At 52.1% G+C, this 12,212-nt stretch overlaps 2 protein-coding genes across 2 annotated transcripts; both read right to left on the bottom strand.

The window, feature by feature from the left end:
• Positions 1-177: 177 nt before the first annotated feature.
• PEX2_007990 (Peptidase S59, nucleoporin) lies at positions 178-7,063 on the bottom strand (the record flags this gene model as incomplete). Its single annotated transcript, XM_016738076.1, has 6 exons — positions 178-291; positions 361-2,022; positions 2,079-2,315; positions 2,468-6,243; positions 6,549-6,665; positions 6,964-7,063. 6 exons carry the CDS (start codon positions 7,061-7,063, stop codon positions 178-180), a joined length of 6,006 nt encoding a protein of 2,001 aa, XP_016594602.1.
• A 1,740-nt stretch (positions 7,064-8,803) lies between these two features.
• On the bottom strand, positions 8,804-11,124 carry PEX2_007980 (acetate--CoA ligase; the record flags this gene model as incomplete). The annotated part of the gene is made up of 6 exons (XM_016738075.1): positions 8,804-8,866; positions 8,946-9,217; positions 9,279-9,408; positions 9,461-9,721; positions 9,781-11,025; positions 11,086-11,124. The coding sequence occupies 6 exons, from the start codon at positions 11,122-11,124 to the stop codon at positions 8,804-8,806; spliced, it is 2,010 nt and encodes a 669-aa protein (XP_016594601.1).
• Between the last annotated feature and the right edge of the window lie 1,088 nt (positions 11,125-12,212).

Genomic DNA, 12,212 nt, shown 5'->3' with positions numbered 1-12,212 from the left:
TCATGGGAACCATTTGAGATCATTTGGGGGACAGAACACAAGAGAAAAAGTAAAGAAAAAGAGAAAAACAAAAGAAAAAAAGATCAGGTGTGCTTGGGCTTTGAATAGTTAGTGCCCGCTAATTCCACAATGAACATATGCAAACTGGAACATGATTTTCTTATTTCCTCGAAAAACTTAATAGCCACCCGCCATGATGACGCCGTAGTACCGACGGCTCATCTCTGCGGTCTGCAAAACGCGAGCATCGCCTGTCAAGGGAAGGCCCAGGACAGCGGAGGATTCAACAGACTGTAGAAAGATAAAAGTCAGTATTGAACGAAAACAATATAGCAACGGGAAAGGTGGAAGGGAACTCACATGAACATCCTCGTGCGTAATCCAGCCGGCGACAGCGCGGCTCATCTCCTTGAACGCAACACGTTCCTCCAGTCCTTCCAAGCTGGATCCCTGGACACGATCACCCATTGCAACAAGAGCGTTCACCAAGCGGTTAAGACGAGTTGGATCACGTCGGCCGCTGGTGGAGTTGACCAGACGGAGGAAATCTTCGTAGACACCGCCGCCAGAAGACCAGCCGCGCATTTTACGCTCGGGTCCGTCGCCGAAGCCGGAGACCAGAGCTTCGAGGGTGCGGTAATCACCTTCGATGATGGTGCTTGGACCGACGATGCGACAGAATGTAGCGTGGGCGTCGTTCCAGTGCTTGCCGCGAATGAGACAGTCGACCTCGCGGGCGGCGTCGCCGATGTCGCGAGCATGCAGAGCCTTGGCAACCCAGATCCAGGCCTCGGGAAGCTGGAGCTCGGTGATGAGATATTGCCATGCTGGGTGGGAGGAGCCGTCGGCGGCGAAGGGCTCGGGGAGTTGAGCGGCGAACCGGGCGAGAGTTTCTTGGACGGCGCGCTTGCGGTCGTTGGCTTGGGAGAGGTGCAGGAGGACAAACAGTGCTTGATCAAGTTTTCCGCCTGCACTGAGTTCAGAAGCGAAATCCCAGACGAGTTGGTCGGTTTGGTGTTGATCGATTTTGATAGCCTGGTTTTGTCCGACTGTCGCAGCGAGAACGTGGTGTAGCTGGAAGGAGAGTCGATTGGAGAGACGGTCACCAGAGACGGATTCGGGGAGGAAAGATGCCGGGAATTGGATGGATTGGGTGCCTTGGCCTTGAATCACAGAGAACGCCTTGAGTAGAACCCAAAGAGGAGATTCGCGCCCAAGAGTATCAGATCCGGGCTGCAGGACTGTCTGTGTACTGGCTTGGTGCGATGGGTGGGGGAAAGCGGGTTCTTGTCCAGTGGCCAAGTCCTCAAGGAACTTGGCGACAGCCACCTCGATAGGCTCATCTTCAGCAGTGCAATACCACAGACGAAGACCAAAGGCCTGGAACCAATCAAGATCGAACCGCTCGGTGAAGCCAAAGCTGGAGGCCCGGTCTTCAAGCGCACCGCCCGATTTGCCCTCGCTGCGGAGAGCATTTCCTGCAACCAGTTCGTAAAGGGCTCGGGTGGGTTCACCGATCTCCGAAAGAATGTTGTTCTGACGCCATACCTCGATCTGGTTCGCGATGTCGGCCTGCGAGGTAGCATCGCGGCCAATCTGTGCGACAATAGTCGCCAGATGGGGATTTTGACTGTCGATCAATGTCTTACACGCTTCCTCCACTCGGTGCGAACAAATCAAATGAACTGCGCGTTCGACGGGGGAGCGAATCAGATCCAGTTTTTGGGAGTGCTTCTCACGAATGATTCCCTCCCAAAGACGCGTGAGTCGGTCTTTCTTGATCCGATGTGCAAATTGCTGTCGTAGACGCGGCGGTACACCGGCTGAGATGTCATCCTCAATATCGTCGTTAAAAAGAATGTTGAGAAGCTGCCACACCAAACGCTCTTCCTCCGACTGGGAACGGGTAGACGGCGAGAGAGGGAATTGCGACAGGTCGACCTTGGCCATACGAACGAAAGGAGTGCCGTCGATACGCTGGATAGAGGACTGAAGTCGCTGAACATCAAGCATTTCCTTGACCTGTACGATCATCAGTATCAAGTTCAAATAAACACTACAAAAGCCACCAAACATACCTCGCCAGATTGGTTGTAAGTCATCACTGTAATATCGCGTTCCTCGCTGAAAACAGAGAAACTTTCTTTCCAGGTCTGTTTCACATCCAAGATTGTCTCCTCCATATCGTTTTTCGCGCAGATGAGGGAGTCCATGGGACCCCAGCGGGGTTTGAAAGAGTCGTGGAAAGCGGCGTCGGATTCGCTCATTTGTGTTGTATCGCCAGCAAAGGTCTTGGGTTGCTTGTTGTAAGGCCACTGAAAGGAAGAAAAAAAGGTTTAGCTCAGGTTATCACATTGTTAAACTATCTGAGGGGTGATGTGCAAGTTCATAGATACATGGTGCAGTGACACAGGGAAAGAAACAAAGGGATTGATAATCAGTGTGAACATAAGAAGGGAATTCTAACCTCAAAGCCCTTTGGCGGTGCCTTAGAAGCCTTCAGCGGAGAAGGGGCAGCTTGCTTGCGCGGCTGCTGAAACAAAGAGTTCATAAGATCAATGCTGTTCGAGAAACCTTTCTTCGCAGGAGATGTCGCAATGGTTGTAGGAGATTCATCGTTGACGAGGTTGCGGTCAATGAAAGCGTTCGCCTGCATTTCACGCAAGGCATCACGGTTCTGCTTGCGAGGGCTGATGGTGCGCTGCAGCTGTTCGGCCCAGTCGCCACTCAGATCAAGTTGAGGCTTTGCAGGGCTGCCGAAGTGTTTTGAGATAGGGTAAGTGGTATCCAGATCACCGTTGGTGCTCTGGTAGTCGTCCCGCTCCACGGTGCGATGAGGAGTCGGAAAGGCACCCGCCATATCCATTTCATCTGCCTCATCTGATCCAACTACCGAATCGCCAGACTGTTGGCTCTCGGTGACGACGACGTCGTCGTTCTCAGTAGTCGAACCCGTGGAGCCTTCCTCTAAAAAAGACTCGGTTTCACCCTCAGAAAAATAATCATCCTCCACAGGCATGGCCTGACTGGCGAAAGAGCCAGGAACAAGCTTGCGCTTTTTGAAATCGAAGGTATCGTCTTCAACACCAATCATAGAACCGACGAAGGACTCATCGATGGAGAAGGTGGTGGACTGATCGAAATTCGTGGACTGGTCGAAGTGAGCCCTAGGGGTAGGGTGGTCAGGGCCCTGGGCACTCATGGTGCTCTGGTCAAGACTCTCACCTTCCTCTTCATCATAGTCAAGGCCGTATGTAGTGAAATGAGGCACCTTAAAAACCCAAGTTCCAGTCTCAGTCTCGTAGTTAACGAACTCAGTATCTCCGACCTTCTGCAGACGGTCAATGTGTTTGTCGAACAGGGGACCACTAGTGACAGGCGAGTTGCTCTTCCTATCTCTACCGCGGGGCCAGGAGTTCTCAATCCGCAGGGTAGATGGCACGTTCAGTCCTTTGCCTCTAGCAGGCTTGACCGATTCCTCGGGGTAGACAGTAATCTTGCGAAGACCGATATCAACAATGTTGGAGAAAAGGTTATCCAGATCAACGGTAGTCAGATCAACGGCCCCGTTGAAAGTGACAGATCCGCAGTTCTGACGTCCGACAGTGAAGTCAACGACTTGTCTGAGCTGGTCGCGGCTCAATCGGCTAAGCTCGGCACGGGAAGGTTGCATCCAGTACTCACCAGGCCTCGGGTCACCGCCAGGGATGAACGTAAGGCGCTTAACGGTAGCACCGTTGGTGGTTTGCGGTGCGCTTTCGGGGACAACAGCAAGTTCACGGCGGGCAGCCTCCGTCTCGGGACGATCGGAAGTGCCAGCAGCATCAAAGCCATTCAGACTACCGCTCTTGCGCACAGAGCGAAGGAAGCCAAGCTCCTCGGCAGACGGTTCAGGGCTGTTAGGTTCAACGCGAACAAGGTCTCCACCGTTGAGCCCGGAGGTATTAGAGTCGAAGCTGACCTTTTTCTTCAGCTTGTCGGCAGACTGAGCAGCATCTTCTCCGTTGGTGATCAGAGGGGCAGGGGAAGTGCGAGTGGAGGTCGACAAAATTTCATTTCTCAGACCACGGTTGATAGTGAGACGCTTGAGGTTGCTGTTACCACGTACGCTGCCGGCCTGCAGGGCACCGGGAGAAAGAATGCTGTCCGCCTCTGGGTCGAAGGTCTTGCGAAGGTTGCTAGTAGAGTAACTCTTGCTGAAGGTGCGGCCAATGCTACCATTGACGCTGCCGCGGAGACTGTTACTGCCGCCACCAGCAGCCAACAGACTACTGCCAAGACCAGATGGGGTACCAGTGTTGCCGGAGGGCGAGCCGTAGGTAGAGTAGGAGAAACCATATCCACGCTTCGGAGGGGTAATGAGGCGATTGGCAGCGTTGGGGGTAATTCTGTAGACCGGCAATGGAGTACGCTGCTTTTGCCTCATGCTGGAAGATAGTGGAGTGGCAAGGGGACCGGGGGCCGATCCGCCAGGAGCAGGAAGACCAGAGAAGATGGACTGACTTCCATATGGATTTCCATCAAGGAGAGACGCTTGGAAGCTACCAGGGACAGGCTGAGACTGTTGTCCAGGCATTGAGGCGCCAAAAGAACTGGTACCGAGACCACCAGCTTGCGGTTGCTGACTTTGACCACCGAAAAGCGAAGAGCCGGCACCTTGGGCCGTGGAGGGTTGGCCGCCGCCGAACAAGCTACCACCGGCTCCTGTAGTTGAGGCAAAGAGGCCACCAGGCTTCTGCTGCTGTTGGTTCTGTGTGTTGAACAAGCTACTACCGGCAGCGGCTGGCTGGGGCTGGGAGGCACCGAAGCCAGAGAAACCACCTGCGGCGGGAGCTGGGGTAGATCCAAAGAGACCACCCGGCTTTTGTTGCTGCTGATTCTGACCACCGAAGAGTGAGTTACCTGCCTGCTGGGGTTGCTGCTGGGCTCCGCCGAAGAGTGAGCTACCAGTCTGTTGGGGCTGGGCTCCACCGAAGAGCGAAGATCCGGCGGCTGGAGTAGTGCCAGCGGCGCCACCGAGCAAACCCGTGCCGGTTCCCTGTTGTTGAGTGCCCGCGCCAAATCCACCGCCGCCAAACATTGACTTAGGTTGAGTTTGAGCTGGGTTCTGTTGGGCTGCACCGCCGAAACCACCAAAGGCACTTGTTGCTGGCTGCTGAGTACCGCCACCGAAAGGTGAGGCTGTGGCGGTTGAAGCTCCGAACGGATTCGCGGCAGTAGTTGTTTGGGTATTACCGAAACCACCAAAGGCACTACCACCGGTTGTGCCGGCGGCACCAAATGCGGGCTTGTTCTGCTGTTGCTGGTTGTTGGCACCGAACATAGACCCGCCGGTGTTACCGAAAGCCGATGTAGTTCCAGTACCGGTGTTGCTTCCAAAGCCACCAGCGGTCTGTGTGGCTCCACCAAAGAGAGATCCTGATGAAGCTGCAGGAGTAGTTCCACCGCCGAATAAAGAAGTTGCAGGTTTGGCTGCTCCACCGAACAATGGGTTAGCAGCAGTGGAGCCGAATCCAGCCCCTGCGGTTTGTGTTGTACCGAAGCCGGTTGGCGCAGTTGTGGCAGCCCCTCCGAACGGAGTGGTGTTAGTGCCGAAGGCGCCAGGAGTAGCTGTAGTATTTTGCTGACCAAATCCACCAGTGGTGGCGTTACCGAAAGCGGGAGCGCCAAAACCACCGGCTTGGCCACTGCCGTTGCCGAAACGACGACCTTGTTGATAATCCGCTAGGCGAAGCTCCTCAAAAGACCATTTATTGTAAGGTTGCATAAAGCAGATGCTTTGATAGTGGTTCGTGGTGTTGGTTGAGCTGGTATCCTTCTCGTTCCAGGGACTGAATGGGGTGCCGCCAGTACCTTCGCAGTTAGGTAGGGCTCCTTGGAAGGCAGTGCCTGAGCCACCAAAGCCTGTGCTGGGTGTTGCGGCCGCAGCAGTAGATCCGAAGCCACCGCTAGTGCCGAATCCGCCAGTGCCCGTAGCCGAAGTGCCAAAGCCCGTGGGTTTCGCGCCGCCGAAAAGGCTTCCACCCGTGGGTGCTGCACTGGCATTGGCGCCAAAGCCGCCAGTGGTGCCGGTCGAACCGAATCCTCCACCAGTACCGAAGCCGCCGGTAGTGCCAGCAGTCTGAGTGCCTCCTCCGAAGAGAGATCCGCTGTTAGAAGTGTTGGTGGTGCCAAATCCACCGGGGCGAGGTTGGCTACCGAACAGGGAATTAGGTTGTTGGGCCGTAGTATTGGTTCCGAATCCTAATGAAAAGTCAAAGTTAGTAAACACGATCAACCCTTCAAAGAAGCGACTAAAGAAGTGCAGATTAATGAATAGAGGTCCTTGGGCGCGTGTCGACCAGAATGTGGGCAAGTCGCAGGTAAGTGGCAATTCCAGAAGAGGGCCACCAGCAATGACTCCAGGGGGACCGAACAGCAAATCCACAGATTCCACATGCGTGATCAGTGCGGGAGCGATCGAATCGCAAGTCCATGTAATGCGACGGGTGATCTCGCCGGGGAAAATCGAGAGAGCAGCGCGCAGCTCAAGATGTTTGAGCACGTACCTCCGCCAGTGCCGGTACCAGATCCGAAGCCAGTAGATGTGTTGGAAGCGCCACCGCCGAAGGCGCCTGAAGTGCCAGCAGTGGCGCCTCCGAACGGGGATGCTGTCGAGCCAAAGCCTAGATGACGGAGGGGATCGCGGTCAGAGAGACTTGGATTCGAAGAAGCTCTTGCTTTCCTTATCTTGTTGCGGTGTCGCTAATGCATCCAAATGGTCCGCAGGTGATTTTCGATCGCACGACGAAGGTTGGTATGTTGATATTTTTCGCCTTGCGCGTGGCACCATCGCGGGTCGGAATCAGGAGCACCGGTTGTCGAGATAGGGAAAAGCCGAGGACACGAGTAGAAGGGGAGAAAACGGGGATAGACCCCAGAGACACAAGGGGGATTTGAAAAAAAAAGACAGGGAAGACCTACCACCAGTAGTGCCGGTGCCAGCTCCGAAGCCAGAGCCAGTACCTGCGCCAAAGCCGCTGCTTTGGTTGTTCTGACCGAACCCTCCAAATCCGAAAGACATGATGTCGGCTGGAGTTTGTCGGGTGTTCACGAAGTCATAGGTCGATTGCGCGCAGTGTCGAGAGAGCGTAGATTAAGAGTAGAAGAGGAATTGCGAGCAGACGTGGGGATGAAGAAGAGAGGGAGAAGACGCGACAGAAAAGGAAGAGATAAGTTTGCTGGAGACTTGTGTTAGGTAAGGTCCGGGTCACAATGCTCCGTCACGTGATAACTGCCTAAATCGGATTTCTTCAATGAATGCGGTGCAGAGCAAGAACAATAGACTTGTCTTCGGTATGTTTATTGACAAGTGACTCATTGACATTCGAGGCAGCTCGAGGCGAGATATCTTATTGGTTGATGAATATTGTCATGCACAAGTGATCCGAAGGTGAAATACACCCGAGTGATTGTTGTATACCCATTTACTCGAGCCTTCTTTGTAGCCTACACTTATTGAAATTTAATTGTTTTTTATTCTTGCTATATTTGGGATTTTAAAATGATTTCCAACCTTACTTCTTCCTACAGCCTAAACATATCGAAGTGATTGATTTCTATCATAACAAACCCTTTGATATGAAACAAGGTATAGGCCCATATGTGTCTGTGTAGTACCTCGTAACCGATAGTATGATACCTAGGTAGCTCCATATAGTCGACTGTCATCCAATCACCTCAAATATTCGAATCGCTACAACCACGTGCGCAGATCAGCTGGGTCTCATGCAGTTCAAGGAGGACAGTAGACCGCCGGACGCCCACGCGCCGGAGGCAACTATAAAAACAGACAGCCTCATCAGTACTAGTACCATTTTTAGTCAATATTCTAGACCATACTTGAAAATATAGTTCGATAAGAATAATTGGCATTTGCGGTCTTGTCACGTCTTTTCAGTAGACTTTTTTTGGTAGTGTTTCGTTTATATATTCACACTCTTATTGGTATTATAGCTGGAGTGCAGGCAGTGGAAACAGCTTAAAATGTGCAAATCGACCTTTCTATGTATAATCTTGGAGAGTGAAGTTCGAAATAAGATACTATCAAGAAATTATCTGTATGAATTACACAACAAGAAGCTAGAGGATGAGTTCTAAGTCACGAGGTTCGCATTCTGCATGAGAAATCGCAGGCCAGCGCTGTGGCTTGAACTCATTAAGCGAGTCAAGATACCGCGAAGGATACGGTACACAGCGAAACAACAGCGACTGTGTATGTATTGTGGATGTGGTATACCCAGGATTGATGAGGCAACTCGCATAGGAAGTTTAAGTGTAACCAAAGGATCCAATTTACAATTGGCACTGAGATAGATAGCTCTCGGAGGGCTTTATTCATCACCAGTGTCTTCATTCAATGTAAGGCATACTCCCTTTTTCCGTTCTTTAGATTATGAACGGCAGAGTACCAACTACCCACCAGACAAATGCTTCGCATCGAGGTTGACACCTAGTAAACATCTATCCAGCAACTTCGAAACAACGTCCACGAAGTATAATAATATATATGAAGCCAAAAAAAATACTATTCACATCGCTTCTGAGCGAGCCAAGGGAATCTCAAGTACAAGTAGTGATTTTGAAACCGGCCAAAAAAAAAAGAAAAGAAAAGAAAACCACCCGTATGGTCAAGTCCGCCCAAGTGGACTGAGGGCGGGGGTGTATGTGTATGATCAACGAAGGACCATAATACTACTTCCAAAAATCTCACCAAGAATTTTGCTCTCCCACGTCATTATCATCATATTCATAGGCCTTCACTTTACTTCCGGCGGGCAGCGTGGACGGTTTCGATGATCCTGTCCACGACACTGGGGTCAGAGAGCTGTAAAGAAGATGATATTAGTGACTGCTCGGAATGGACAATTGAGAGTATTTTGTTGCTGAGAGAGCGGTGTGCTTACCGTTGATGTATCACCGAGGCTGTCCTCCTCGCCACTGAGAATCTTCCGCAAGATACGGCGCATGATCTTGCCACTGCGGGTCTTGGGGAGGTCATCCACAACGAAGACGGCCTTGGGGGCGGCGAAGGGACCAATTGACTTGCGGACTTGCATTGCAAGGTCCTTGCTGATCTGTTCTGAGGCATTGGTCTCCTTGAGAGCGACGAAAGCATTGACAGCCTGGCCGGTCAGCTCGTCGGAAATACCAACGACAGCGGCCTCAGCAACGGCAGCTGTTCCATAGTTAGTTTGGGCTCAATTGGCAATGTGTGAATGTATTTTGGTTGCACTTACGGTGCTCGAGAAGAGCAGCCTCAATCTCAGCGGTAGACAGACGATGTCCAGAAACGTTGACGACATCGTCGACACGGCCGCGGATCCAGTAGTAGCCCTCGTGATCACGGCCAGCACCATCTCCAGTGAACTATATGAGAGTTAGTATCAATCCCGCAGAGTCAGGCTGCGAGGCGTCTTACGTAGTAACCCTTATACACATTCAAGTAAGTGTCCATGTAACGCTTGTGGGCACCCCACACGGTGCGGGCCATGCTGGGCCACGGCTGCTTGAAGGCCAAAACACCCTCGACATCATTACCAAGAATTTCTTCTCCGGAGACGGGGTCGATAATGGCAGGCTCGATACCAAAGAAGGGCAGGGAAGCACTGCCGGGCTTGGTGGGGGTGATACCGCCGAGAGGGGTGATGACGTTTGAGCCGGTCTCAGTTTGCCAGTATGTCTACAGATCCAAAGATTAGAGGTTATTCCAAAAGGTCCAAGGGCAAGGGGAAAACGAACGTCGCAGATGTGAGCTTCTTCCTTGCCGACAGACTCGAAGTACCACTTCCAGACTTCCGCGGCAATGGGCTCTCCAACAGAGCCAAGAATACGCAGACTGCTCATCTTGTGGTGAATATGCTCATCTCCAGCGCGCTTCAGGAGGCGCAGAGCGGTGGGCGCAACGTAGAATTGTGTGACATCGTGCTTGTCAATGACATCCCAGTAGCGGGAGAAGTTAGGGTAGGCGGGGGTACTCTCGAACACGACGGTGGCACAGCCAAGCAATAGAGGGGCATACACGACATAGGTGTGTCCAGTAATCCAACCGACATCACCACCGCAGAAGTAGCGATCATCATCGTGGATATCGAACACGTACTTTCCGGTCATGGCAGCACCGAGCAGGTATCCGGCAGTGGTGTGCATAACACCCTTGGGCTTGCCGGTTGAACCGGAAGTGTACAGTAGGAAGAGAGGGTCCTCGGAACTGACCGGCTCAGGGGCGAGGTAGTTGGGGTACTTCTCGACCTCCTCGTGCCACCAGATATCACGACCAGCGGTCCAGGGCACCTCGGCACCGGTACGCTTGAACACCAGCACGGTGTGAACATCGGGACACTGCTTCATAGCCTCGTCCACAATCTTCTTAGTGCCAATAACCTTGCCACCGCGCTTGCCCTCGTCGGAGGTAATTACAACCTTGGAGGAGGCGTCCAGGACACGGTCCCGGAGGGAGTCGGAGGAGAAACCAGCGAAGACAACGGAGTGCACAGCACCGATACGCGAGCAAGCCAGGAAAGCGATCACGGCCTCGGGAATCATGGGTAGGTAGATGGCGACCGTGTCACCCTTCTTGACACCGCGCTCCTTCAGAGTCCAGGCAACCCGGGACACCTCGCGCATCAGCTCTCCGTAGGTGATCTTGCGACCCTCGTTGGGCTCATCGGCTTCATAAATAATGGCGACCTTATCTGGGTTCTTAAGGGCATGTCGATCGACACAGTTGAACGATGCGTTCAACCGACCCTCAACGAACCAGGCATTGTCGCCGTTCTCGAAAGAGCCGTGGTGTGTGGTTTCAAAGTCTTTGTCGAATGTGAGGAGCTCGCGGGCCATGCGCGCCCAGAAAGTGTTGGGACTCTTAATTGATTCTTCGTAAAGCTTCTTGTACTCGTCGAGGTCCTTGAGGTGAGTGCCAGTGGGGTGCTTATCGTGGAATGCCTTGGGGACGTGGAAAGTGTCGACCTCGTGTGCTTCATGCACCTATATCACCAACTGTTAGCCCACGGGTCTGGTCATCCCGGTCAGGAGGGTGATTCTTACCACTGCGGGCTTGGAAGGCTTAATGGGGCCGTCCGACATGATTGCGTAGTCCAATGGGAGGAATGAATACAAAATGAACTATGAGATAGATTCTGCGGGAGATCGGATGTTAGAGGAAACGAATTGCGCAAGGTCCAGAATAGGGAAAAGCGAGCAAGGTGGGAGGAGCTCTTTATTAATGTTGATAGTGGGGCTGGAATGAAGAACTTACTATGGGAGTCGTTATAAGTTATAATGGTAATTATGATCAAACAGGGGGTATAGCAATTAAAGAGAAGAAGAAAAGGAGAAGCAAGAGGGGATTCACGATATTAGTAGTCCAGCTTTCCCGGATGTGCCACTTCCCTTTTCTTCCCTTTCCATATTGGGAATGGCCCGTGCGCCATTACGATGTAATACTCAAATACCACTCTACCACACTCTCTACATCGGTCTAGCCGCAGACGGCCTATTAACTACATGTACATTGTAATTGTACATTGTACATTAATTAGTTAATTAACTATGCATTATTATTAGACATTCAACTGGATTATCCACTTCGATCCCCGAATCAGGATTAAATGAAATACCATTCCCAATACACTCCATTTCAATATTGAAACCATACAACATACAACATACAACTACATCAGTCATCAGTTTGGGTTCGGCCATGCGGGGGTTGGATGGTCCCTTCCGTTGCTCCGGGGTAAGCTTGCCCCTCTAAGATTTTGACTAAGATATGTCCGCCACCTCATTGGGGGGTTTCAAGTCGGGAAGAAACGCTAGTTCAACGGACCACGGCCTAATTGTTCTCGTGTCGAACCCTTTGTCCGAGTCCAATAGGCGGGGACGATAATGCCTCAGCCAAGGGCCAAGGTCCGGGGATGGTCGCGGGCCAGGGGAGTGCGGGCCACAGGAGACCTGCAAGTCAGTGACATTTGAAAGATACAAACGTATTGAGCCCCGAAGTAGGTCAGCCGCCAATGCAGGTCTTCAACTCCGTATACCGCATTCGAATATTTGAGGGCTCCGTACTCCGATTCCGTAAGTTATGGATTGTTTTCTTACCTTTTCTTACCTTTTCTTACCTTTTCCCCCCAGATTGTACCATGTTAGAATTCCCGTCATTTTTGAATTTGATA

This window comes from Penicillium expansum (genome assembly GCF_000769745.1).
Source record: "Penicillium expansum strain MD-8 chromosome Unknown contig22, whole genome shotgun sequence".
In the NCBI taxonomy this organism is placed as follows: domain Eukaryota; kingdom Fungi; phylum Ascomycota; class Eurotiomycetes; order Eurotiales; family Aspergillaceae; genus Penicillium; species Penicillium expansum.
This window is presented reverse-complemented; position numbering and strand designations above follow the sequence as displayed.